The sequence below is a fragment of the Brachycentrus maculatus genome, unplaced genomic scaffold (genome assembly GCF_059751285.1).
Source record: "Brachycentrus maculatus isolate JH-2025_06_01 unplaced genomic scaffold, ASM5975128v1 h1tg000711l, whole genome shotgun sequence".
NCBI lineage: Eukaryota > Metazoa > Arthropoda > Insecta > Trichoptera > Brachycentridae > Brachycentrus > Brachycentrus maculatus.
Window position 1 is genome coordinate 517033 of NW_028281442.1, and position 23303 is coordinate 540335.

The 23303-nt window shown below is 33.6% G+C and overlaps 2 protein-coding genes across 2 annotated transcripts in view; both read right to left on the bottom strand.

Moving 5' to 3' along the window:
- Nucleotides 1-13980, bottom strand: part of spel1 (DNA mismatch repair protein spel1) — a 24093-nt gene extending 10113 nt beyond the window's left edge. Inside the window, exons 1-10 of the mRNA XM_088274708.1 lie at nt 13869-13980; nt 13704-13753; nt 12255-12449; nt 10077-10262; nt 7576-7722; nt 6406-6797; nt 5809-6016; nt 3987-4146; nt 2915-3089; nt 856-1040 (exon numbers count right to left, since the gene is read on the bottom strand). Of these exons, the coding sequence (XP_088130834.1) occupies nt 856-1040; nt 2915-3089; nt 3987-4146; nt 5809-6016; nt 6406-6797; nt 7576-7722; nt 10077-10262; nt 12255-12449; nt 13704-13753; nt 13869-13905 (1735 nt within the window). The 5' untranslated portion in view covers nt 13906-13980. The remainder of the gene's footprint in view (nt 1-855; nt 1041-2914; nt 3090-3986; nt 4147-5808; nt 6017-6405; nt 6798-7575; nt 7723-10076; nt 10263-12254; nt 12450-13703; nt 13754-13868) is intronic.
- A 579-nt stretch (nt 13981-14559) lies between these two features.
- On the bottom strand, nt 14560-22945 carry LOC148300473 (PI-PLC X domain-containing protein 1-like). The gene is made up of 8 exons (XM_088274723.1): nt 22249-22945; nt 20256-20356; nt 20011-20151; nt 18212-18339; nt 17328-17576; nt 16609-16699; nt 15644-15896; nt 14560-15020 (listed from the first exon to the last, which is right to left on the bottom strand). Exons 1-8 carry the CDS (start codon nt 22349-22351, stop codon nt 14671-14673), a joined length of 1416 nt encoding a protein of 471 aa, XP_088130849.1. The 5' UTR covers nt 22352-22945; the 3' UTR covers nt 14560-14670.
- Between the last annotated feature and the right edge of the window lie 358 nt (nt 22946-23303).

The following is a 23303-nucleotide window of genomic DNA, read 5'->3' on the forward strand; positions in this document are numbered from 1 at the left end:
ATTGTGATAGGCGTGTAGTATCAAGAAAAAATATATGTGTATATATACGTATATATATGTGTCGTTACTTGTGAAAGGAAAGTGATTTATTGATGAATGTTAGCAAATCCAAAATCATGGTTTTTGAAAGAGATGAATGTAGATCTGAGTGTGAAATATTGGTGAATGGGGAGATTTTGGAACAGGTAGTTGATTTCGTATATTTGGGTAGTATGTTTTCTAGGGATGGAAAGATTGATAAAGACATAGAAAGGAGAGTGAATGCTGGGAACAGAGTGAATGGTGCACTGAAATCAGTTATAGCAAATAAAAACCTATCAGCGGAATCTAAACTGGCAGTGCACAACGGAGTCCTGGTTCCAACTCTAATGTATGGAAGTGAAACATGGAGTTGTCAAAAGAAGGATGAAAGTAGACTGAATGCAGTCAAAATGTGATCTCTCAGAAGAATGTGCGACAAAACGATGTATGATAGATGTTCGAATAGTGAAATAAAGAAGGAATGCAAAGCTGAGACACGCTTTATCGATAAAATTAAGAAACATGTGTTGAGATGGTTTAGACATGTAGAATGAACGAGTGAGGAAATAACAGTAAAACAAATTTATGAGGCGAATGTAATTGGAAAAAGGAGCAGATGAAGACCGAGAAAAACATGGCACAATCAGGTATGCCAAATACTTGAAAGTGGTCAGGTTAGGAGTCGTAACAATTGGCAGGTATGTATGAGGAGATGCATGAACGTGGAAGAGGCAAAGAATGTTTGCAAAGACAGAGTGGTGTGGCATTCTATTCTCTCTGCTTACTCCTGTGGGGAAGCGGCGTGATGGTTAGTTAGTTAGTTATATATCTCACAAGCAATCTTGACGACCTCGGTGACGATGCTCTTCTGGTGCTCCTCGTAGGACTTCTTGGCTTGAGTATAGTCCTCGTTTAAAGACTCCAGCTTGTCATTGGTGAATCGCACGCCCCCCTTTATGGCGTCCAGCACTCGGTAGGACTTGTTCTTCCTCAGAACTGGTTCCTCCTTCAGCGTGATTCTGAAATAAATTCTCATATGGACAGATGCACGAATGTAGAAGAGGGGAAGAATGTTTGCAAGACGTGGTGTTTAATTCTCAACGCCTACCCCTGTGAAGAAGCGGCACGATGGTCAGTTAGTTAGTCAGTTAATTATATAAAAAAAAACTTCTTTTCATCTCACCAATAGATGTCTCTAGTGAAGTTCTAGTGATTCAAGAACAAGGTTTCTAAATTGGTTCATATATATATTTATATATATATATATATATATATATATATATATATATATATATATATATATGTGTATATATATATGTGTATATATATATATATATATATATATATATATATATATATATATATATATATATATATATATATATATATATATATATATATATATATATATATATATATATATATATATATATATATATATATATATATATATATATATATATATATATATATATATATATATATATATATATATATATATATATAATAATAATAAATAATAATAAAACCTTTATCCGCACCCAATGGTGCATAGGGCACTGCGTCATATAAACGCAGTGTTATCTTGATCGTTTACACATGAAGGAAAGGTGATCAGCCCTCCGCTTCAGGTACCAGTCCAGGGTAATATTAAATAAATATTACAGTGAAAAAATCACTTATATTTATTTTACCCCCTTTGGGAATCGAACCCGGAACCTCCAGAACGGTAGCCGAGCGTGCTAACCATTACACTACGGAGGCGGACAAGGAACCTCTCATAAGGAGCATAACTCGTTCCAGAATCTTACTTGTTAAGTGAATTTTTTTTGCTGTTTTGACTGGCGCAAAAGTCCCGGCTCACAAGTTAATGTTGTGAAAAAGTAACTCATGCGAAATGTCACTCGTTAAAGGGAGCAACATTTTCACATATTTTTGCTAGCTATAAATTGCTCGATATGTGAGGTTCCACTATATATCTTTTTCTTCAAACCCTCATCCGCACCCGATGGTGCATAGGGCGCTGCAACATATAAACCAAAAAAAGCCAAAAAATTCATGTGCATCTTCATAGTCTGTAGCGTCTTACAGAATATTGTCAGGTTGTGTGGTTGGTGTCGCGGACTTTTAAGTCAAAGTTTCTCGCTTCGAACCCACTCTACCACAATTTGATACCTATTTCTAGTAATGAGCCGCTTAGGCTCACAGAAATAGTATGAAATTTAAATACCGTAGAACGGGGCTACTTGAACTTTGATGCGTTACTTGAGCCCAGTACAAAAAAATATTTAGATCGTGGTATCGATCGAAGTATCGTGACAATAAGTGTCACCTGTCAGGGAAACAATGAATCCTGTCGATACGTTCATTATTGTAGACCAAATACAGATTTAATTTTTTTTTGTACTGGGCTCAAGTAACACATCAAAGTTCAAGTAGCACCGTTCTAAGGTATTTGTATAACATAAATGTTCCTCTTTTTAAAAAAATAAAAATAAAGTATTGTAATTTGTCCGCCTCCGTAGTGTAATGGTCAGCACGCTTGGCTACCAATCTGGAGGTCCCGGGTTCGATTCCCGGGAGGGGGTCAAATAAATAAAAGTAATTTTTTCACTCTAATATTTATTCAATATCACAGGGCTGATCACCTTTCCTTCGTGTGTTAACGATCAAGATAACACTGTGTTTGTATAATGCAGTGCCCTATGCACCATTGGGGTGCGGATAAGGGTTTGAATTGAATTGAATGAGGACATTTCAGTAGTCAGCGGGTATGTATGGGAAGAAACATGAATTTAGAGGAGGGAAAGAATATTTGTAAAGGCACAGTGGTGGTACATTCTATCCTCTGTGCCAACCTCTGCGAAATGGGCGATGGAAGTTGTGCACCGACCTGAAGTGGTACCCGAGAAGGGAATTGCAGTCCAGCTTGATGGACTTCCCCGCGTCCAGCCCCAGGTCCCGGGCTGCCTTGCCGAGCTCCCGCTTGAGCTGGCCTTCCGAGTGGTCCATGCTCTCCCGCAACTCCGTCAGCCGCTCATCGAACGAAGACTTCACTAGGAACTCTCCTGGAACCGTCGCCAACAGATGAAAATTAGGGAAAAACAAAATAGAACATTGAATATTGATTGTAAGAAATAAAAAATATTTGTAGGAGGTATATACATATAATCTTCTTCTTCTTCTTCTTATTATAGGCCGTGAGGCCTGTTTTTAAGAGGGATTAGCCTGCTGCGACGTCGATTCCCAGCTATCGGCCCATCTCTTTGGTGGTCTGCCCAGGAGTCGTCTACCATGGGGTTGGCCGTACAGTGCGATGTGGTGGAGTCTGGATGGTTCCATTCTCCTCACATGCGCATACCATTGTCTTCTTCGTTGCCTTCCCCACCTAACGACATCTTCGATCTCGCATATTTCCCTGATCTTGGCATTTCTCAATCTATCTCGAAGACTCTTGCCTGTTATGCTGTTAAGGTTTATAATAAGAAGAAGAAGATGAAGAGCTTAAAAGCGTCTTACATACTGTTGGTAGAGATCGGGAGATGCTTATGAGCGATCTATTTGCTTACTTTTGGTAGAGCGCAAGGATGCCATATATCTGTCTCACTCTCGACGCTATGCATCGCCAGTGGGTAAGAGTGATACTCGATGCGTGCTTTGATTTATTTATGTTACGATCTTATTTGTTTATATTACGATATATTTCAAGAATAATGTGACACAAGTGGATTATAGAGTACCAAAAAGGCACAATGAATCCCATTGAACGTTTTTGTTTAGGAAAATAAATTGTTTCTTATCTGAATACATGATAAAAGTAATCATTTAAAAAACGGCGAATACCGCCGCGCACGGGCGTCTCTTAAGAACAAAGTTAATGCGGTTAAAAGGTTAACCAGCCTTTGAGTTCCGTATTCTTCTTCACCTGTGTTGAGATGTCAACATGTAATAATAGGTAACTTTACCTTTGTCCACAAGGTCCATGTCCATGGTGGTTTCGATCATCTGCTGGTACTTCTCCGTGTCCAGGAGGATGTCACCGATGGGAGCCACGAAGCTCGCATCCACCGTCTTGCTGTTGCACTTCCTGATGCAGTCCACCACGTACGGGATGCGCTCCAAACCCTGACAAATGTCATATGTATTGGTTTTAAAAAATTTAGGAAAAAGATGTTTTAAAAAAAAGGGAATAACCCGCAAAGCCTCTGTGGCGGCAACACCGTAGTGTCACGCGCCGAGCCTTCACTTCTTAATCTCCACTTTTCATAAATTATTTGCCATTATTTTATCCAAGTACATATTTAGTAAAGTTTATATTTGTATTGATAAAGGAAAAAACTGTAAGTACATTATTTTATTTCTTTTTATGCACCAACTACACACCTCACTTCACAACCAAAAGTAGTTCACCAAAAGTGGTGACTAAACCTCTATTAGAGGCTTGTCTGCAGGTAGGAAAGTAAGGATAGGGAAGGTAAATGTGAAAAATACATCACAAACACCCAGACCAATTGAAAACAAATCTTTCTTGAATTTATTTTGCACTTGGCGGGAATTGAACCCGCGACGCCAGTTTTACAGTCAAGCGTCTACCCAACTACGCCACGGCGCCTGTCGTGAGTTTGTAAGAGTGTGGATTGATGACATTTTTTACCGTAAAAAAGAAAAACGTGTTATTGGCTGGCGATAACTGAATGGGTAAAAGAAATTCCATAAATTGCTGAAAACCTTCACTGCTTCTTAACAAAAGCATGATAGTTCCACACATAGGGCGCTTGTCCACTACCCGGAATTTCAGACGACAGTTTATTCAATTCAATTCAATTCAATTCAATTTATTCAATAATTAATATATACATTACAAACAAACATTTAAGGCGTATATATTAAAAAAAACAAATTAAAAATTACACAAGAAGACTCTTGTTAAATGTGTAGAAGAATCTCGCTTCGGAAAACTCCTTCGGACACATGGAACAGATCAATATCCAATGTGATATTGTTCAACATAGCGGTAGCTCTTCCTACAGGCATAACCATCGGCAGGTTGGTCCTGTGTATAGGAAAATAAATAATTTAGCGTGATCGAATTTACGCGCAACGTGTTCACGCACCGATCAAGAGCTCCGATCCGAAAAAAGATGGACAAAAGCACAATCCAAGCCAATTGCGGACGGTAAAATTCCGTGTAATTCCGTGTAGTGGACAAACCCCCATAGGTGATTTGACTAGTGTTTTGTATTTACACCAAAAATGCTCTAGTATTTTGTATTTATAAAATACTGTTTAATATTTATACAATAAAATTAATGTATTTTGTACTTATTCCATAAATGCTCTAGTATGTTTAATGTTATACCATAAAATTCTAGTATTTTGAATTATATACTATACCTTTCTAATATTTTAAATTTTATACCATAAAACTCTAGTATTATGAATGATATACCATAAAAACCTAGTATTTTGAATGATTTACCATAAAATTATAGTATTTTGAATGATATACCATAAAATTCTAGCATTTTGAATGATATACCATAAAATTCTAGTATTTTGAATGATATACATAAAATAAAATTCTAGTATTTTGAATGATATACTATAAAATTGTTATATTTTGAATGTTATAGCATAAAATTCTAATATTTTTAATGTTATACCATAAAACCCAGTATTCTGAATGATATACCATGTTAAAGCATAAAATTACAGTATTATAAATGTTATACCACAAAACTCTGGTATATCATATGACCAGGTGGAGATGGGGATGAATATATGCACCTGGAAGATCTTGTAGCAGTCCTGCAGGCCGGCCTTCTGGCGGGAGAGCCGGTTGGCCAGCAGCTGCAGGTCGGGCAGGCGGCGCAGCTGCTCCTCGTGCAGCTGGCGGCGCACCTCGCCGTCGCGGACCAGCGCCCCCACCACGTCCAGGCGCTCCGAGATCTGGTTCACGTCGCGCAGGGGCTGCCGCACCCACTGGGAGAGCAGTCTGCGAGATGATCAGAAATCATATTTAGTTAATTTTTGACATCTGGATTTTTGACATATGAAAGTCTAGGCATTTATTTTTTTTTAAATAACTCCTGTAATTGGAGATAACCCAGATTTTGTGGACAAGTATTTGGACACACTCAAAATGTTATAAATTTTATATTAGTTTACGAGTATAGTTGCTGTCAGTTGAGGGATTTATGAAGAATTTATTAAGTATTCTCAATATTATTAATATTTAAAGCATTTACTTTGTGGTTAGTCATTTTTACTTTACAAAAATGTTAATAATATTAGTATATATGTGAGAGTGGTTATATACTAATATTATTAACATTTTTGTAAAAAAATAAAAACGTTTTTATTAAGCTTAAAAGCTATGTATACCTTTTTCCGTGCGACGTTCTACACCTGTCCAACAGCCCCAAAACGCTCTGGGTCTTCAGGTTGGCGCCCTCCTTCCTGGGCAGCACGTTCAGTGCGCTGATGGCCGCCGAGTCCAGGTGAACAAAGCGCAAGGTGTCCAGCCTCTTGAAGGTGAAGTTCCCGAAGTTGTTCCGGTCCGAGGCCAGCTCGAGGTACTTGATGGTGGCGTTGAGGCACGCGCCGGCCTCGCGCAGCCCCGCCTCGGGCAGGGCCTTGGCGTCCTTGCTCTGCCCCTCCTCGAACAGCAGCAGCCGGTTGAGGTCCTGGATCAGCCCGTCATCCGTGAACTCGGTCTTTTTGCGCTTGGAAACGGAAACGCCTGACCGTTCTAGGATCGTACAGATCGTTTTGCTCTGAAAAATAAAATTAAAAAATATATTTTATAATTTATATTTGAAGCAATAACTTTGTGATTTTGCATTTTATAATTGAAATATAACTTCGTTTTAAAACCACTATAAATATTTTATTATAATTTACTTATAGTGTCTACCGGTTTCAAAGCTAACTGCTTCTTTTTCAAGAATGATTAACACTGCTAATCAGTAAGAATTAATCAGTATTATCTAACTAACTATCACGCCGCTTCCGAAGGGGTAGGCAGAGAGAACGCGTCACTTATTATCATATACATATATGTATTTTATTTATTGTTTCAGCATTAACTTTGTGGTAAGACATGTTACAATAATTAAAGAAAACACTTTGTTTTTTACCACTTGAGTTTTATTAAAGACTACATGTTTCAGAAGTTAAACTTCCATCATTCAGGTCTGTATAATAACTATATCATCATATACATATATGTATATGATGATATGTGACGCGTTTCTTCTTATTAGGACATTATCAAACACTCGGTGTTTGATAATGTCTTAATAAGATGAAACGCGTGACACTTTTATTTACATTATATATGTAAATAAAAGTAGAATTCAATCCAATAACCTTGTTTAATTTTGGATATATATATTACCCAAAATTTTTAAATGGAATTCTACCAACTGTATGCAGTTACAATAAATGGCATTTTGTTGCCGTTCTTCCATTTTGTCATTTGACCTCATAGCTAAACACGCCAACCACTACACTAGAAGGCAGATAAGTATGATTGCGAGTGAAAGCACATACCTCGGGAGTATCCGAGGTGGCGAACAGACATTCCTTAGGGCCCAGCTGCACCACAAGGGCCTCGAGCACTGAGAAGTGTTCCGAATCGGCAAATTCCGCTATCCCAAATGTCCTTTCGTTGCAGTCCACACAAACCACTCCGACAGACTGAAAACAAAAGGGATCAACTATTAATAATACACAGATATTAAATTGTCAGGGAGTGAGTTTCTAGGGATAAAACTGTGTCTGGGAAGTGAGTTTTTATTTCTATATATTTAAAAAATTATCAATTTACTTTTTATAATTTTATATCATAGTCAATGTTACAAGCGCCAAATTTTTATTTATTTTTTATTTATTTAGGATTTTTACAGCCACTACAAAACAATATACAACAATAATTAACAAATCTACAGCCAATTACAAAAATCCGCCGATAATACCATTCTTATGAAAGTTTTGTTGGTTGGGGTGAGTGTGTGTTGTGTGTGTGTGTGTGTGTGTGTGTGTGTGCGTGTGTGTGTATAGTACCTATTCCATGTCAACATAAATCATCCAACAAACAGGGATTATAAACAAATTTTCACAAATTTTTACAAATTTTCTTGAATAATAAAAAATGTTCAAACATGATTATTCTGGACTGGTGCCTGAAGCGGAGGGCTGATCTCCTTTCCTTCATGTGTTATGAGTCAAGATAACACTGCATTTATTATATGATGCAGTGCCCTATGCACCATCGGGTGCGGATGAATGTTTGCAGAATAAACATGATTTATATCAAAATTATCCATGTTTTATTTCATGGGCTATCTTTGACAGCGTCGATGATGATGATGATGTCACATAAATTTTGTTTTAAGTAAAATGTTGTGGGTAAAATATAAAAATAATATGAAGCGTAGTTCAGTGTTCAAATACAACCACAGATGGCAGTACAAGTGCCGATTTTGAAATAATTGTTATTAACCGGATCCACGCGGCTCGCATAACCGTATGTGTTTTAACAAAACATGCCCCATACGCGGCTGACATAAGCTTTTGTGTTTTTACATTGCTCCAAGTTTCGAACCTCAGTTCAACTTAGAGGGATTTTTTCGTGGTGTGGAACTTTGGATAAAATAATACGTCAATCCTTGGCCTTATGACATCTGTTGAAATATCTGACTAATAATTTGTAAGAACACAAGGATAAATAAAAGAACAGATCCCTGATTTTTCTTGCGGTCGGTAATTAGTCCGCGCCATAATCATGCCCTATATCTGTCTCACTCTCGACGCTACGCATCGCCAGTTGGTAAGAGTGACACACGATGCGTGCTTTGATTTATTTATGTTACGATCTTATTTGTTTATATTACGATATATTTCAAGAATTATGTGACACAAGTGTATTATAGAGTACCAAAAAGGCACAATGAATCCCATTGAACGTTTTTGTTTAGGAAAAAAAATTATTTCTTAACTAAATACATGATAAAATTAATCATTTTAAAATCGGCGAAATACCGCCGCGCACGGGCGTCTCTTAGGAACAAAGTTAATGTATGTATGCCCATACTCCTTAAGGAAAGTTTTGTATGGCCATACTCCCAGACAGGTTAATCGCTTCATGCTTTTTAAATAAGGGTTTTTAAACCAGGGTTTGCGGAAGGTGCATGTGATATTTTCTGATATTTAATGATATTTTTCTTTGGGATTATTTTCATAGATGTCACTAACATGAGAAATTGCTACAATTTAAGCCAAAAATCATTAAAAAACTCCAGATAATTAGATGTTTGAATTTTGGGTACTGCACTGTTTGCTACATTACTGTATTGTTATATTTTCCATTTAAGATACTAACCTGTATGTTATATTTGTAAAATTGATTTCACCTGTGAATAAATTATGATATTTTCCTTTGGGATTATTTTCATAGATGGCAGTAGCATGACGCATTGCTACATTTTAAGCCAAAAATCATTACAAACACCAGATAATTAGATGTTTGAATTTTGGGTACCACTCTGTTTGCTACAAAAGCTGTGTGCATTATCAAGGTGCTGCAGGCTATGTGCCAATGGCCGATAAAGAGTTAATTGATGAAAAATGTTTTTTTTAGTTTTTTATTTGTATACATTTATTTAAATCACAATTTTTACATATTTAGAACATTTTATTTAGACCCACCAAGCCACCTTGGGTGTCTTATCGGTGGAGTCCTTTTTTAATACATTTTTTATTGTTTTTAACGATTTTAACCTAATACATATACACACAAAAAAAAGAGAGAAAAAATAAGAATATAAACATTTTACAGTTTTCATAAAATTAACTCTTGATCATTTACCCATTCCTTTATTTTGCCTTTGTTCCATATTTTATTTTGACCTCTAACATCCGTCGGCAACAAATTAAAAATGTTCGGAACGATATATTGCAGTGTTGGACTTCCATATATATTGTAAATTCTTGGGACTATCAAACCTTCGTTGTGTGTTAATTGTTAATTGATGAATGTTAGATTGAATTACCTTGCTCTTATCATCGCCCTTGTATTTGACAGCCATGATGGTGGAATTGACAACGACATCAGCGTTGGAGAACAGGATGTCCTCAAACTGAGACAGGTTTCCGGGGGACCCCTTGAACTCCAGGACCCAGTCGTTGGATTTTATGGTCCCGTGGTTGATATAAACTTCAACCCGATACAATTTCACCTAGAAAGAGGAATCATAAGAATTTAAAAACAAATGTTTTGTTTACTGTAAGAAGATGTAAATATATATATATATATATATATATATATATATATATATATATATATATATATATATATATATATATATATATATATATATATATATATATATATATATATATATATATATATATATATATATATATATATATATATATATATATATATATATATATATATATATATATAACTATATAACTAACTAACCATCACGCCGCTTCTCCGCAGGGGTAGGCAGAGAGAATAGAGCACCACACCACTCTGTCCTTGCAAACATTCTTCGCCTCTTCCACGTTCATGCATCTCCTCATACATACCCGCCGATTGTTACGACTCCTAACCTGACCACTTTCAAGTATTTGGCATACCTGATCGTGCCATGTTTTTCTCGGTCTTCCTCTGCTTCTTTTCCCACTAACATTCGCCTCATAAATTTGTTTTACCGTTCTTTCCTCACTCATTCGTTCTACATGTCCAAACCATCTCAACCTAACCTAACCTAACCTGACCACTTTCAAGTATTTGGCATACCTGATCGTGCCATGTTTTTCTCGGTCTTCCTCTGCTTCTTTTCCCGCTAACATTCGCCTCATAAATTTGTTTTACCATTCTTTCCTCACTCATTCGTTCTACATGTCCAAACCATCTCAACACACCTTTCTTAATTTTATCGATAATGCTTATCTCAGCTTTGCGTTCCTTCCTTATTTCACTATTCGTACATCTATCATACATCGTTTTGTCGCACATTCTTCTGAGAGATCGCATTTCGACTGCATTCAGTCTACTTTCATCTGTTATATCTATTATACATATATATATATATATATATATATATATATATATATATATATATATATATATATATATATATATATATATATATATATATATATATATATATATATATATATATATATGATGTAAATTAAGTGTAAAAAATAGTTGGTATTAAATGTAATATAAGCTAACTAAAGAAATAAAAAATAAAATTTTCAAAAGTTTGAAAATCCTACTAAAAATACTTAAAAACAGCGTTGTATTTCAAATTCCGCTATATTCATGAAACTTCTGACCCATATCGTCCAATCAGAGAGCGGAGATAGGTCAGATATTAAGATGACGTCATTATCGGTTTGGTCTCGTGTTGTTTTTTAAATACTTATTTATTTTTGAAATCGAAAATTTTCTATTCCATAATATTTTATATAAAGATAGACAAATCTTTGAAACATAATTGTTTCTCGGAGAATTTAGAATTTTTTGAAAAATCGACTTACGTACATGGATCTGGCGAATTTTGAAAGTAGGCGACACATTTTATGAATGTTTTTTTCTCAAATGCATTTATTTTAAAATATATATTTAAATAAGTTTGTTATATCTCTGCCAATAAATACCAGAAGGGGATACTATAATTGAGCAATATTTAAGAAAAATATTGTACAAATTTCTGCAAGTCTTCAACAATTTTGACAAACATATTTTGGTCGTACAGGAGAAAGTGACAAAAATGTTCAGGAGAGCCATTTAAGTCACTCTTGCTTGGCAAGAAAATAAACACCAATGCAGTCAGTCATTTTTAACTAGTCAATATATTATACTTCCAAGTTTAAAATCCTTTGGGATTTTTTCAGGGCAATATTAAGCTAGCAAGATATCAAATAGTCAATGATCACATTATTGTTAAACAATGCACTTGGTCACTTTCTCCTGTATGACTACGATATAAGAAAAAAAATCAGCACTAAAACAGTCAAATCAATATTACAGTGAAAAATCATTTATATTTATTATGACCCGCTGCGAATCGAGCCCGGGAGCTCCAGCATTGTAGTCAAACGCGCTAGCCACTACACTATAGAGGCGGAAAAAACCATTGATTTTTGTTTGAATCTTAACAGGGTAACATGAAAGTAGGGGATGTTATTAAAATTGGAAAAATCTCTACCAATAAAAGATCCCGGATGAATATTTCCATATTCCCTTTAGAGAGAACGACATAGTCCAGCCTGTTGGGCTCAGCTCCCATGGATTTAATAACTGATGAGGACTTGAAGACTTCCTTGGCGGTGTACGCTGCATCTTCACCGTGCACAGTGTAGTAGTCTACTCGGTTGAAGAGCCTTATGGTGGTCTTGGCTTTCTATAAAAACAATCAAATTAATGTAAATAACCCGAAAAAGGTATAAACAATAGAACCCAATATGAATTCCCATATCGCTCATTCCTTTCAACAACGTCATATATAAAAAAACTAGATTTTTTAAAGTTTAAGAATATAATAAAATGTATTAATAAATATCAAGCCACTTATTAAACTTTTTACTGTGCAACGATCTTTTTAGGTAAAACCTGAAGGTTTTTTCTCTATTTGAGAAATATTTAGTTTATTGAAAAAAATCATTAAACAATATATTTTCTTCAAAATGCAAAAACAACACTTTTTGCCCTGTAGCGGGTAAATATTAAGCTAAAAATATGCCGCTTTTACTAGGATATAGTACAGTTTCTGAGCATTCTGAAAACATGCACAGCTGAAAATTGTCAATTTTTGATATATGATGTTGTTGAAAGGTGTGAGAGATAAGAGAACATCTACTTATCAAACTACAACACTTCTTCTGATCCTTGTTCACACCCAATGGTGCATAGGGCACTGCATCATATTGACACAGTGTTTTCCTGGTTTTGTGTTTTTTTATTATTTACACAAATATTTAAATTTCATACTATTTCTGTGAGCCTAAGCGGCTCATTATTAGAAATAGGTATCAAATTGTGGTAGAGTGGGTTCCAACCGAGAAACTCTGACATAAGAGTCCGCGACACTAACCACGGGACCATAACCTGACACGTACATGAGGCAAGGTGATTTCTCCCGCGCTTCAGGGATCAGTCCAAGGTAATATTAAATAATTATTTATTTATTTAAACTTCATGTACAGAAAATAAATAAGTACATTAGCAGGCTTATTGCTAAAAAGCAATATCTTCTGACCAACCAAAAACGGACTAGTTATATTGGACAAAACTTTTGATGCCTTATATAGCTGTTTGCAATCAGAGGGTAGATAGTAATTGAACATTAAAAATAATATAAATTACAAATCAATGATAATAGGAAGGCAAAAGAAAAAGGAGTTTAGGGAAGGAGGTAGAGGGAAGAACTAAGGGATGAGGTTTGATGGACAGTTAGAATTCATATTACCATGTATGTTACCAAGCGTTTTTTATATTCATTTATGTATTTAAATCATCAAGTTAATTAAAAAAACATATTAAGAATGCACAAAATGTGTCGTGAAAAATATTTACCAGCTTTATATTTTCTTTTAACTGTAGTCATTTTAATAATATAAATAAATAATTTATGATTGCTGATTTTTTTAATATTTACCTCAGGAAGAGTCTTGTAAAATCTGACAAAGCTTTGCTGCTGCGAAGAATCTGTAAGACATATTATTTTCTAATATAAATCTCTCGGGACATCTGCATAACTAATTGCTCATATACTTTTGATTACATATTTAACAACATATTAAGTTATGAATTGGATACGTACCTAGATTAAGTGCTTGAAGAGGTTGTAAATTAGCCATTATAAAATAGAAACTTTAACAAAATGCGCGAACGACGACAATATGAAAACAAACGTCAAAAATATAGCGCCAAATTACTGTTGACAGTGAAAATAACATGTGAATATACGCAGTGTTGCTAGTCTTCAATATTAGTTTAATCAAAGTTCTTACTTGAATGTTATTTTAAAAAAATTAATAATTTATTTATGTTATTTACACAAATATAATATTTTATGAAATGTATATTCTAACATCAAGAAAATGTTAAATTGGATATCTCTTTAACAAAACTTGCCATTTCATAGAAATTCTTCATTACGTAGTAGAAATTTTTAAATATGTTAACATTACTAAAAAAAATATTACGTTTTGTTTTCTTTTCCTCTCGTACAATACCTCTCGTCCATGTATATAAATAACGTGAAATACAGGTATAAAAAATAAAACGCTTACAAAAATATGAGCATATTAACGAGATAGTATAATTTTTAAAACGTTGATTTATCAACAGTTTATATTAAATGTAAAATAAATAAATACAGAATACAAATATTTTTTTTTTATATGTATTAAAAACATGTAAGTACATATTTTTTTAAAATTACTAATATTCTAAAAATGCTACAAATGGGAAAGAGATTTAGGATTTGGTTCAGAATGGGACAAGTAAAATTTATAATACTAATATTTTTATTTATAATAGATACATATTATTATATTTTTATTTTTAAATAAAAAAAATCAATTCATTTAAGTTAAAAATAATTAATTTAATTACATGTCTTAGTTTTCCGCTCCAGAATTGACTTTTTTAAGTGAAGCGGCTTCTATAGATAATTCTATTACATTATTTCCCCTAAAAAAGTCAGTAGCCATTATGTTGGACTCTCTCCACCAACTGTCTCTGACCCAGCGGGTCAAATTTCTGTTGACCGAGTTGGCCATATTCAGCAAGTCGTTTTGAGGGTTAAATATTATGTCTATAGCGCGCGGGGTCATTTGGGCCATCACCGCCCACAGCGGGTTTCTTTGATTTGGTGGGTCAGATAGTACCTTCTCTATGTATTGATACAGGGATGTCACCGTTTGTCGATTGCCCCACTTTTGATTCAACGGAGGCCATAACCAGGAACCTGTAAATTAAATAGTAAATATGCAATATAATTATATTCACAATATATGGAATGTAGGTATGTTGGTGACATATTGGTGGCAACAACATACTCGCTAAAGTGGGCATACCCGCAAACTTTGTTAAACCAGTCACTCACCATAGGTGGCACGCGAGACGATTTTGCATGGCACGCGAATGAAGATAAAAAAAATGACTGCATAAAAAAAGAAAAAAGTTTAGACCTACAGACAACTACTGCTTATATTCTATTAAAAGCTGCCAGCTATGAACCCGATAAAAAAAATTGACAACAGCAAAAATCTCGATAATAATGAAGTTTTAAGGGTTGTACATTTTTTCGATAAAGTGTATTATTATTTTTATTTCTTTCATTTTACCATTCATAAGTTTTTAATTTTGAATACATCGAAAAAATGCTTTGCTTATATCGTTTATATTAAAAATCTGACGTCACACAGACATTTCATGCATTTTTATTTGTTTCCATGGCATGTGGCACGCGATATATTATTATAGTGAAAAAAGTAACAATCAGGCTTAAAAAGGTCCCCTATCTCTGGCGTAAGTAAAGGGGAATGTCTGGTGAACTAGGTATTTTTTTTTTATTATTTCAAGACTTACCTTTAGCAAGGGAATCCTCTGGATAGCAGACAATTATCCTTTTTCCACTCTCCCATATATCCACCATTCTTGGTCCTTGTAGTAAATAAATATTTTTCCTGGATATTAATTTATTTATTGCTGTGTAATCTACTGCCAGATCCCCCAACTCTTGAAACAGAAGATTAATGAGTTGCTCGTGACGTTTTATCCTTAATGCTCCATTTATCAGGTAGAATCCTACAGGAAGTCGGTGGATGTCCACTATTATAATCTGATAAAAGAAGAAGAATTGCAGTCATTAATTACAACATTCCTCATAATCTTTATAAATATGGAACTTTTATTTTTAATTGTTTTACTATTTAACATGGTTACAAAATATTTTTTCATTCATTTTCTAGACATTTTTACTTACAATCTTAAAATTAATAACGCAGCTCTCTCCAATAAAGAGACAAAGCTGTTGTGTTTGGAGAGGGACATACATTTATGATTTATTGTTTATGTTTGTTGGTAATACAATTTATTCTTATTATAATTATATTTATTTTTTTGTGTTTTTTCTAAAGTTCTGTTGGAATTGTTTGGTATTGTATTTTGGTATTGGCCATCTGTTGAACGTAACAATATCACACGCTAATACTACACATTGTAATGAGCAAATTCTGAGAAGTCCCTGATTGGCCACACTTTCTGTTCCCAACACAGATTTAAATAAAATATCTTTATTTAGAAGAAACAAAAATCCACTCAATGACCTGTAATAATCCTTGTACATAATCAGAAAAGTAAATAATAAATGTAATTCCCATCTTAAAAAATACTAAACATTTCTCATGGCGGACAGCGTGCTTCTTATTTTATATTGATGTAAATTTTGACCAATGCTGTCTCAGCATTTTCAACGTTTTTCGATCGCATTGTTGTTTCATAAATTTTATCACTTTTATTGCTATTTACAATTTTATTTTAAAAAAAATTACCTCATCTTTCGCTCTCTCCGCAAAAGTTTTTATTTCTCGAAGTATTGGTACTAAACGTCTTACTTTAATCAGATCGTGGTTGATCCAGAAACTGAAAAAATATTATAAAATCATTTACATTCTGTAGACATATATTTTTATTAAAATATTATTATATTCAAACAAATTATATTTTTGTTCCAAGATCTAAAATAAAATAATTATTATTATTGAGTTTATTAATATAATCACGACTAGTTTCGAGAACTACTGATGTTCTCGAAACTAGTCGTGTTTAGATAAAAAAGAAAAGAAAAAATGAAAAAACCAGTTATTTGTCGTCACCAGTATTTAACATACTTGATCATCTCCAATTTCCCTCGGTTTTCCTCTGCTCCTATTTCTAACTACATTCGTCTTATAAATTAATTTTTTGAGTTCTTTCCTAACTCATTCGCTAATTCCAAATGCCAATAATACATCAACTCAACATTGCATTTTTTCCTTTTTCAACTTTCATTCTTATTTTGCCACTGTCATGCTTCACTTTATCCCGTACATTAGGATATGGCAATAGGGCTGGCTCTATTGTGTACTGTTAGTTCAATAAATGATAAAGAATTAAATAATTTGAGTTTTGCAAGTGCTTTAAGTAAGATTTTTTCATTTTATTTTCTATTAACCCCAAACGTTTCTATTAACCCCAAACGTTTCTATTCACCCCAGATTACAGTACTTACGTCTCCTCGTCATATTCATCAGTTTCCTCGTCTTCATCGCTGTCGTAGCTGTCTTCATTGGGGTAATATCCAACTCTGATGTCCAGATATCTCACCCCGTACACCAGTTGGTTCCAAATGTCTTGGTCTTGCGTGAAGATGAACTTCTTCAGACCTTCTCCCTTGATGATTGAGTCCCCGTAGTACGACCCTGAGTCATGAGTTCCTGGGATCAGCATTTTAGACAGTGGTATATTTTTAACACGATCCCTGAAAAATACTAAATTTTTCAATATTCCTTGAGCTCATTTTCTCAAGGATAGATATAAATGTACGAAATCCGGCTAAAAAATATTAAAAATGTCATGAAAGCTTTTATTAAGATTAAAATTTTATTGGATATATGTTATTTATTGTTTCGGTTTTCACTTTGTGGTGTGGCAATCACATGATTAAATTATTAATAAAACACTAGTTTTTTACAACTTGGGTATTATATTTTGTTACGAGTAGTTTCAGAAGCTACAGATGCTTCCATATACAGGTTTTAATATGAACAGTGTTTAAATATAAGTAAAGGTTTTTATTTAAACCTGTAGATGGAAGCATCTGTAGCTTTCGAAACTAGTCTTAACAAAATATATTTCTCAAGTCGTAAAAAACAAGTGTTTTCAAATGAAGCTAGGATTTGTTCAGTAAAGTTATAGGAAACGGCTATACTACAAGCTATCGTCGATTTTTTGCACTTTTTTTAAAATTGTTAACGTGTGTTGCACTTTTTTGAAAACAGGACATTTCGACGTCCCGAAAATTTACTTAGGGACAACGGGACAGGCTATCTAAAAACGGGACGGTCCCGTTCAAAACGGGACGTATGGTCACTTTAGTAAAAACGTAACATTTACCTTTCGTCTGACATCCATGTAGGTTCTATCTTTAGACAGTTAGATGTGTTTAGTTTATTATTTGTATAACTTCCGATCCAATAGCCGAGGCAGTGAGGACCCGGAGAGGGCCTTGGGATATCTGTTACCTAAAAAAAGTAATAAATTAATAAGAAACTAAAATTTAGTTAAACCACAAAAGTAATGATACCACACAGTTAGTGCTTTAATTCTGATAAACGGTTTAATACCACCTCTAGTGGTTCAAAACATTTGAACACGGCGTATTTGAACTGCATTCAGTCTACTTTCAAACTTCTTTTGTTGGAACCAGTACGGCTGTCCAAACTTAAAACACAGTAAGGGACATTTTTTTGTAGTACGTTTTTTTGCATTTTTGGACTAAGTAGAATCTACTTAGTCCAAAAATGCAAAAAAAATGTACTACAAAAAAATGTCCCTTACTGTGTTTTGAGTTTGGACAGCCGAGTACTCGCTTCATTAATTTGTTTTACCACTCTTTTCTCGCTCATTCGTCTCACATGCCCAAACCATCTCAACACACCTTTCTTAATTTTATCGATAATATAATCTCAGCCTTGAATTTATTCGTTATATTCGAACATCCACCGTACATGGCTCTGAGGAATCGCACTTCGACTACATTTAGTCTACTTTCATCCAATTCCGTGCTTCACTTCCATACATTAGGTCTGGAACCAGGACTCCATTGTATTTAAAGATACATAACTTTTGTCACTTAATTATTATTATTTTTTTTATTTTTTAAATTTATTCACAAAAACATGTTTTTTAAAACTAAAGTCAAGATTCTGTTAAAAAGTGTGCTTTTTATCGTATCATGAATATCCAATAATTACTTTTTATTACGGCGGGATAATTGAAAGCCGCAACTTAATTTTAAAGGTAACTGAATTTTTTGCTTAAAATACCGTTTTTGTATAGTTTTTTTTCTTTGAAATAAATAAATGATTTTGACAAGAAAAGACTTACTAAAAAATTAAGAGTTAAAAATAATGATTTTTTCCAAAATAAAATGGAAAACATTAAAAACAAATTCCAGTATACCGTACACATACAATTCCGTATGCAGGTCGCTTACTGAATTGTATATTTGCGAGTACACCGTTAACAAGACATTTTTTTTTGATTTCTTACTTATGTATGGTAGACGAATATAATAATACAAATCGCTCACTCCTTTCAAGAACGTCATAAATCAAAAAACGTCAATTTTCAGTTGTGCATATTTTCGGAATGCTCAGAAAATGTATAGAAAATGTAATATCCCAGAAAAAGAGGCATATTTTTAACTTAATATTTACCCGCTACAGGGCAGAAAATGTTTTTTTGCATTTTAAAGAAAAGGTATTGCTTAATTATTTTTTTTAAATAAACTAAATATTTTTTAAATGGAGAAAAAACCTTCAGGTTTTATCTAAAAAGATATGTTGCACAGTAAAAATTTCATTAAGTGGCTTGATACTTATTTTTAATACATTGTATTATATTTTCAAACTTTAAAAACGTTCTCCTGAAAAATCAAGTATTTTGATTTATGACGTTATTGAAAGGAGTGAGCGAAATGGTAATCGCAATCTAATTACATTATAAGGTTATGTTTGTTGAGAAACACCAACAATAATTTTTGATTAGACTAATAACGAATGGCATGCCTTCAATTTATTTACGACACATTATCTAACATGAAGCACATTTATTGCCTAGTCATAAAAATATTACTTCAATAATATTGATTATTTTACGTACTTCATTATGAGTAAATAATGACAATTTACCGATTTGTTCCAAGAGCTTGGAAATTCCAGATATGGATTAATTTTTGTTATAAAAAAGTCATCTGCGATGTCCTTAGGATGGATTTTGACCAAAGGTGTGGCGTTTTCAGTGACATTTGGGTCTTTATCAAAAAGACCAATCTGAAAAAAAATTGAATTATTTTTAACTCTTATATATATGGATAAAATAAAGCGAGGCTTTGAAAATGAACATGTGTTTAAAGTTAAAATTAAAAAAAGTTTACCCAATCTGGTGTGAAGTCACATTCATCGTTCCAGTTGAGTTCCAGGTTTCCAAAAAATCCTTCTAATGTGCTTGTTGTAAGATGAACGCCACAAGGTTCTCCTACAAACAGTAAAAATATTCATATTATTTTTTGGCATCTCATCAAAGATGATGAAGAATATCTGGTCTGGGCATTTACGGGGCTGACGAGCGTCATAGGCTTGTCAAAAAAGATTATTTTTTGACATCTCATCAAAGATGAAGAAGAATATGGAAGTCTGGGCATTTACGGGGCTGACGACCGTCACAGGCTGGTTTAAGTGATCACTTTACACACGTGTAACATTCACCAATTCTACCCATTATTGACAACCACACTACTCAAATTCTTGGAAGTTCTATATATATGAACCAATTTAGAAACCTTGTTCTTGAATCACTAGAACCTAACTAGAGACATCTTTCGGTGAGATGTAAAGAAGCTCTGTTATATTAACAAGTATTTGGACACACTCAAAATGTTGTCAAAAAATAATATGAAAAATAACCTCGATATGGCCATAGCGTGAATGAATGAAAAATATACCTCTAAATAAAATTCAATGAAAAATATACCTCTAAATAACGAATAGACCATGTAAGCAAACCGCGATATAACGAAAATAAGCTAAAATTTATGTAAATATTTGTATGCATATATAATTTTAGTATACAGTAGTAATATGTGAAATAAATCTGTGTACATAGTAGTTGTATGCATGTATTTCGATTGCGGTGTGCTTACTGTATTATTTCTCATACCAAACGTTTTAATCGTTTTGGCAAGGTTGAATTTCATAGAATTCGCCATATACATGTACATATTTCAATTACGATATGTTTGCAGCATTATTTATCATACTACGCGTATAAACAAATTTAATGAGTTTGAATTCCCTAGTATTTGTTATATAGAGGTCAACAAGTGAAAGGTGAACCTCAATGTAGCGATTTTTTCAAAACCTCTTCAAATTCGTTATATCAAGTTTCCTCATATAAGAGACGTTTCTACTCAGTAGTTCAAAGGAGATTCAGAGAGTGTAATTATTCGTGACAGTAGTATAGAGGTAGCTTATGTTTCAAATTTGCATAATAAGTGTAGTGTAGTCATTTATACCGACTTGCAAATATGTCATGAGAACCGTAATATGTTGATTAGGAAGTCGGTAATCACGAGTAATTACGGTCAAGATGAGAACCGTTTTTGTCAATCAAACATGAAAATATAGCTTGCTTCGTCTTGAAGAATACTAAAATCTGACACCGATTTTAAGAAGACATTTTGGGTGGATTTATATCACCCATGAACAGTAAATGTTTTCCAATGGTTTTTGTTTATTGTTGATGGTTGGTTGATTAAATATCAGCTGTTGAAAATACGCCATGTTTGATTCTGTTTAATTTTAGAACGTGGGCAAGAACTACCAATTTACTATGGCAGTGTTGCCATATTTTCTCGAATCCGTGTAGGTACCTTAATATTGATTACCGGCATTTTTTATATCTGAAAATAACGAAGAGTTTTTAAAATTAAGAGAATACTTTTTTCCTCTCTTCTATCATTATCTATGGTTATTATTTAATTAAATAGTCAATATGGTGTATAATGCACCACCCTGGTGTTGACTTGGTCGTTATTTAAACGAAACAAAAATAATCAGTCAAAAATTGCAGATTCTTGGAAATACGATTGCAATAAATACATTTGATGGGAAACAGTAGACATAAGTGAAGGAGCTCAGAGTGAAGGACATTTCTGTTTTTTTGTAAATGTCTATGGCACTCGGAGTTGCATACCCGCACTCGTTTGTGTAAGTTAGTGTACAAGTCCTTTGAGGTTCTTAAAAATCTTTGAGGATTGAAAATGTGTCGTGTAAGTAGGTACCTAAAAATATTCGAGCTCAAATACCATTTCAATTTTGACATAAATTTAAACATTTAAAAAAAAAAATATATTCAAAAAAAATACTGACTTATTCCATTAGATCCGTGTGATACAACTGTAGACATTGAAGTCACAAATAACATATTTATTATTGCACTAGAAAATTGTAGATGCCTAGCAAACTTCTCCATCGTGAAATACTTTTGTTGAATGCTGTAACTTGTCACTCAGTGAATGATATTGTTGTATCATATAGTGAATGATATGCTGTTGTAACTTGTCATTAAATATGGGATATTGTAGCAGCCATGAAGTTCCTCAGCTTGGGATATTGTTGTAACTAGTCACTCAGTATAGGATAAAGTTGTAGCTTGTCACTCAGTATGGGATATTGTTCTAACTTGTCACTCAGTATAGGATATTATTGTAATTTGTCACCCAGTAAAGGATATTGTTCTAACTTGTTACTCAGTATGTGATATTGTTCTAATTTGTCACTCAATATAGGATGTTCTAATTTGTCACTCAGTATGTGATATTGTTCTAACTTGTCACTCAGTATAGGATATTGTTGTAACTTGTTACTCAGCGTAGGATATTGTAGCAGTTATAAAGTTCATTAGCTAGGGATATTGTTGTAACATGTCACTCAGCGTGGGATATTGTTCTAACTTGTCACTCAGTATAGGTTATTGTTGTAACTTGTCACTCAGCGTAGAATATCGTTAGATCTAGGCACGCAGTGCGAAGTTGTCACCGCTTTGCGCCAACTCTGCGCGGTCACTGATCGCTCCTATAATGTACATCGCAGAATGTTACCAGAGGTGACAGCGTAAATGGCTATCAGGGCCGAAGCGAGAGTTATTCAAAAATAAATATTTTTTAAACAATTTTATTTATTGTTCATCGACTGTTTTCTATAAAGTATACAGTGAATCTACAGTTATTTTACCTCTAGTTGTTATGTTGGCTAACTAAATATAAATCAGAGGTAAAATAAATATGAATATAAATAAAATAAAAATAAAATAAATATGAATATCAATAAATCAGATGTAAAATAAATATGAACGGACAGTAAATTTACACTGCGCCTATATTCTTATGATATACATAAAAAAAATTATTCTCGAAGACTGGATA